Source organism: Medicago sativa, chromosome 1, assembly GCF_051527215.1.
Source record: "Medicago sativa cultivar Bolivia chromosome 1, Bolivia_mono, whole genome shotgun sequence".
NCBI lineage: Eukaryota > Viridiplantae > Streptophyta > Magnoliopsida > Fabales > Fabaceae > Medicago > Medicago sativa.
This window is the reverse complement of record NC_140749.1, coordinates 27,712,335-27,718,083: the sequence shown is the minus strand read 5'-3', so window position 1 is coordinate 27,718,083 and position 5,749 is coordinate 27,712,335. Positions and strand designations below refer to the sequence as shown.

At 34.8% G+C, this 5,749-nt stretch overlaps 1 protein-coding gene across 2 annotated transcripts; it reads left to right on the top strand.

The window, feature by feature from the left end:
- On the top strand, positions 1 to 4,144 carry LOC146953943 (pentatricopeptide repeat-containing protein At4g21300-like). Of its 2 annotated transcripts, XM_085712814.1 has the most exons (3): positions 1 to 2,578; positions 3,474 to 3,651; positions 3,781 to 4,144. In XM_085712814.1, exon 1 carries the CDS (start codon positions 136 to 138, stop codon positions 2,194 to 2,196), a length of 2,061 nt encoding a protein of 686 aa, XP_085568940.1. In that variant the 5' UTR covers positions 1 to 135; the 3' UTR covers positions 2,197 to 2,578; positions 3,474 to 3,651; positions 3,781 to 4,144. The 2 variants fall into 2 exon arrangements, with proteins under 2 accessions (XP_085568940.1, XP_085568951.1); XM_085712825.1 differs by lacking the exon at positions 3,474 to 3,651 and having other exon boundaries at positions 26 to 2,578.
- The last annotated feature ends 1,605 nt before the right edge of the window (positions 4,145 to 5,749 follow it).

The following is a 5,749-nucleotide window of genomic DNA, read 5'->3' as shown; positions in this document are numbered from 1 at the left end:
ACACCCTTATAAATCAATAGGATGGAGTATAATTTGAAACTCTTAGGGCACATATTTGAATGGGCACATATTGGATTTCCCATGTTACAATTAAACGGATCCTAGAAATGAAATGATAACCAGTTGTGTGCTTAAATGACGGGGAAGAACCTTTCCATGCCGCTTCTCAAATACGACGACATTCTCCGTCGCTATTTAGCTTCCAAACACAACAAATTCGGTTTATGTGCCTCAACCATCACCTTTTGCCTCAAAACTTGCCTTTCCTTAGGGACCCTAGAATTCGGAAGAGGGGTTCACGTTGATTCCATCAAACTCAATTTCAACTCTGATTGTTTTGTAGGTTCTTCTCTCATTCGTTTATACTCACAATATGGAAAAATCAAGGATGCACATAAGGTGTTTGATGAAATTACCAACAAAGATATTTTTGTGTATACTTCAATGATCACTGCATATGGTCACTCTGCTGGTTCATGTGTTTATGGTGCTTTCAATATTGCTTTCATAATGCAGCAACAAGGGCTGCTTCCGAATCGAGTAACGTTAGTGGGTTTAATGCATGCAGCGGCGAAATTGAGGGTGTTACGTGAGGGTCGAGCGATTCATGGTTATGCTGTTAGGAGAGGAATTGGTTTGGGTGATGATGTTTTTGAGACAACCCTTTTGGATATGTATCATAAATGTGGTGGTGTAGGGTTAGCTGCTTCGGTTTTTGCAAAGATGGATGCTCGAAAAATGACAAAAGTTGGTTCTTGGAATACGTTGATAGCGGGTTATCTTCGTAATGGACAGGCTTTAGAAGCTTTTGAGATGTTTCGTCGAATGATGTGTAGAAATGTTTTGCCTGATTTGTTAACATTGGCCAATGCTATTTTTTGTTGTGTTGAATTGAATTATTTACGTACAGGGATGAGTATTCATGGATACATGATCACGATGGGGGTAGAACTTGATCTTGTGGCTTCCACTGCTTTGGTTGATCTATACTGTAAAATTGATATAAGCAAAGCTAGGAAATTGTTCGATAGATTGGCGAATAAGGATGCTGTTGTATATAATGTTATGATGACCGGTTATCTTGAAAATGAGTTACATGTGGAGGCGGTAAATCTTTTTTGCGAAATGGTGAATATGAATGCTAGTACAAATGTGGCTTTGTTTCTTAATTTGATTTCTGCAGTATCAAAATTGAGAGACATTAGATTAGTCAGGTTTATCCATGGTTATGTATTGAGGCATATGCATATCACGCATGTGGAAATTGCAAATCAAATTATTCATGCATATGCAAAATGTGGGTATGTAGTGGATGCAAGGGAAGTTTTCAATAGGATGAGAGCAAGGGACTTGGTTTCATGGACTTCGATGATAAAGGGTTATGTTTATCATGGCCACATCAACGAAGCCATTATTTTGTTTCGTTTGCTGCAACGAGAACATCTAAGTATTGACTCTGTTACTCTAATTGGTCTCCTTCAGGCATTATCCCAGCTTGGTTTTCTAAGTTTTATTAAGGAAGTTCACTGTTTCAGTTACCGATTTTTTCATGGGAAAAATTTGTCTGTAAATAATTCTCTTATATCTACGTATGCTAAGTGTGGAAAACTGTGTACGGCTAAATACATATTTCAGCAAATGACAGAACGGTGTCTCACATCGTGGAATGCAATGATAGGTGCATATGCGATGCATGGAAACTATACAGAGGTGTTAGAACTCTTTGATCATATGAAAGTTGGAAAAGTTTCACCTGATGAAGTGACTTTCACATCAATACTGACTGCCTGCAGCCACTCAGGATTAGTAGAAGAGGGTCTGCAGATTTTTGGGATAATGATGAAGGAATATGCAATAGTTCCAAATGAAGTTCATTATAGTTGTATAGTAGATTTATTAAGCAGAGCTGGTCGACTTACAGAGGCATACAATCTGGTCAAAAGCATGCCGTCAATACACAGCTCTGCTGCAATGTCTGCTTTGCTTTCTGCTTGCAGACTATATGGGGATACAGAGATTGGGGAGGCTATAGGGAAACAGATATTAAAATTGGAACCACATAGTTCAGGTGCTTATTCTTTGGTATCAAATATATGTGCACAAGGGGGAAGATGGGATGAAGCAGCCCAAATAAGGGCCATGACAAAGAATACAGAATTCAAAAGTACTCCGGGATATAGTGCATGTTTGGATTGACAACAAATTTGGTGGAACCTGGTGAGCCACCGTGATTTTGACAAAAGCTACATTTCGGAGCTTCAAGAAAATCGTAAAATTCATTGTGATTCCAAACATGCAAATACAACTAGACAAGCAGCATATGAGATATGAATGAGCCATATCCTTATAGAAGAATTTTGATATATATGGCCATTGATATCAGTGGATGGTAGGGAGCTAGTGATATCAAAGTGAGTGAGTATAAAGAGGATTATAATTGAATGTCTAGAAAATTGGGTACGGTTTTCGACAGACTTCTTAACGCTGCACAGTGTAAACGGGCATCAAAAGATCATTAAGTTTGATAGCAGAATTGGATAGGATACGTTTTTTCCTTGACGATTTTGACAGAGTACAGGTACATGCTATTTCTTTATTTAGTTGTTGGTTGATAAAAATTTATCGGCACATTGTATTACTTTAAGCTTTTCATTTTCTATATCCCAGTGTTGAGCTATAAATGTATCGTTATCTTCAGCTATTAGTTTTCCATTCACGATTAAGTTCCATTCACGATTTCCCTTGTCTAGTTTTATTTATATCAGTTAAAAGAATTATTTTTTTAACGAACTCAATAGTTGTGAAACTATGGAACTTATAGGTTTCCAAATATCACATGTAAACCAACAGACGATTTTCATCAAAGGAATAGCTAATGAAGTCAGGAGAAATGATATTTTGACACTCAAATTTAACAACAATTTGAATGGTTTACGCCGTTCAAATATGTAGTTAATTACATTCACTGGATGATTAATGAATAAAACATGGTGCCACAACCATCCACCTAACGTAACTAACCACAATTTTAAACATCATTAACCACAATTTTCAAGTGTTCAAATTAGTCTTTCCAAAAAAAATGGTGTTCAAATGAGTTATTATAATCATCCAAATTATATTCAAATATTACATGATTTTGAGGGTATCAAATATAGATGATATGTAAAAACTACAATCTGTGTTTAAAAATGCACCTGAAAATCGTAGTTAATGAGTTGCGACACTTTGTTATGTACATTAACCATCTACCAAACATAATTAACTAACTGCATTGCATTAACTATCTAAGTTGGAAAAAATTTCTGTTCCATATCAAAACAACACAGCTCTCAAGTCCATGCATCTACTCTTGTTGTTCTGCTTTATGAACTTTGTCATGAGTTGTTGAGATTGATTGTATAGGATAATTTAAAACATCCGAAAGCTGTTTCAACTTTCAACATGGTCTATTGACTTTACTTTTGCCACAGGTAGGCAGTGGTCCAAGAATTAGTTTGCCCCTACCACGCCCTCAGCATGTGAAAGTGTTCTTGGCTTGAAGTGTGGACAAAAACTGTCCCAACCGTACCTACCTTGTGTTAAGTTTAAAACTGATAAATAGAAAATGACAGTGACAAGATTGAACTCTTTCTCATTTGTAAAAAGAATGTAAGATACTTTGATACGTTAAGTAATTCATTCATTTAACATATCTTTTGCATTCATTTGAAGTTTTATTTTTTGTTTCTATACGTTAAGTCGTCTGATTTCTTCCACTGTTTTTCACGTTAATTTCAGCCCTGGTAATTGTTCAAATTCTCTTGATATCTTGTTTCCGACGATGTTATAATATCTTCAAAGTGGCAGAGAGTACTAGAGCACCAAGAAGACCCTAAAACAACAGAAAGTTATGGTGTATGAGATTTTAGCAGCAGTTAGCATGTTAGATCAGCATGGAATTGTGTTATTCAGGCTTATAACTTATTCTGACTACAGACATTTTGGGTTTTTTATTGCCACAATTATAAGTTTGTTACCATGGAAGTGGAAGTATGTTTGTAAAGTTCTCATGCATTGTGATTTGTTGGGTTTGTTTTATATTCTTTCTACCTGTCTAATATTTGTGCAGCTTCCAAATTTATATTGATAAATGGGTTTTTAATTCTCTTTAGCTCAATAATAATGTTTGAATATTATTGACTATCCATCTGCTTTAAGCTTCACAAAACAAATTCTAGCATAAGATACCCAAGGGATGATGATGATCATATTCTCAAGTTGAAAATTCTGAAGTTAGGGTCCACCACTCACCAGACTAAATAAACTGAATAATTGAGTCAGATGCAATCAGCTACTAATTGGTGGTGCAAACTAAACTCACCCTTATTTCAAGGATAGTTTTTGTCAATAATATGTAAAAAAAAATACACTTTGCAAGGGAATGTATGTTGTCATTCCTAGATTTGATTTTTATTTATTTTCTAAATTATTAATTTAAGGGAAATGCTAACCACCAGTGCCCTCGGACACTGGTTAAGCATACTAAAAAGGAAATTATATAGTAGTTAATGCATTGAAATTGTGTAATTAATTTATAAAAAGTCAAAAACAACTTCAATTTATGGTAATTATTTCCTTTTTTGGTATGCTTAACCAGTGCAAGGGGCACCGGTTAGCATGACCCTTAATTTAATTGAATAAAGAAGACGAAGTGCATATTTGAAAATAAGAAAGTTAAACAGAGGGAAATAAACACTTCTTTTCAGGTATGAAGTTTCCCCCCTAAATTCACGATTAAATTTTCAGATTCGTACATGAGAAATTGATCTTTACTAGTTAGTTATATATAAAATTAACCAAGTTTTCTTTTTCTTTGCTAGTTTTTTTTTGTGTGAAATGTGTATCCTTTGAGTGCAATTGCAGAGACTAATCATTCGAGTCGAGTAGAATCACAATGGATGAAAAAGTTCTTCATCAAGAGATTTAACACCAACTTTTCTTTTTCATTATATAATATATTCATCTGAAAGATTTGAGAAAGGTCTTGATTGTTATCTTCTTATCATATAAAAAGGTAGAGCCAGGACAAAGTGTAATAATGCACACAATGATGAGCCCAACCATGTAAGTGAGGTCTTTCCCTAGCCACCTTGCATGTAAAGAATAAATTTCAGCAACAAAAATAAAATCAAATAAATGAAGAAACAATACACCCATTGCCTAAGCCTAATCATGATCATCACACCATTCTCTTCATAAATGGAAAAAATATATATAAACATGAAAGCTATGTGAACCTGTCTGTCATATATATAGTTCATAGGGTCCTTTTTCCATGCTAGCCACTTTCGTACAGTTCATATAAAACTCTAACTTTATAAAAGAAAAAAAATCACATGGGAAGCCGTTTATGGTTGAACATGTATCCCCAAAAGATAAACAAGAAGCAGTATAGGAGCAATAATGGTAATAAGTTGTTAACATGCAACCTCCCCCACTCCAAGTTTTCTCTTTTGTGTTTGCAAAAAAGGGCTAATCCAAACCATCATTCATGCCATAATTTAAGGGTGTATGTAGCAGTGACACTTTACATTAAAAGTGTGTTTGGTGTCCGACACGTGTCGGACACCAAACACATGTTACATTTAATTTCTTTCATTTTAAAATTACTATAAATGTCACTCTATAATATCAGTGTCGTGTCTGATGTTCGTGTCTTATGCTAGTTTAAAAGCATTTTAATATGGTGACACCAATTATGAGCTAC

What these genes read in the sequence shown, in the direction of transcription:
- LOC146953943 (XM_085712814.1), top strand. Translation starts at nt 136, where the DNA reads ATGACGGGGAAGAACCTTTCCATGCCGCTTCTCAAATACGACGACATT.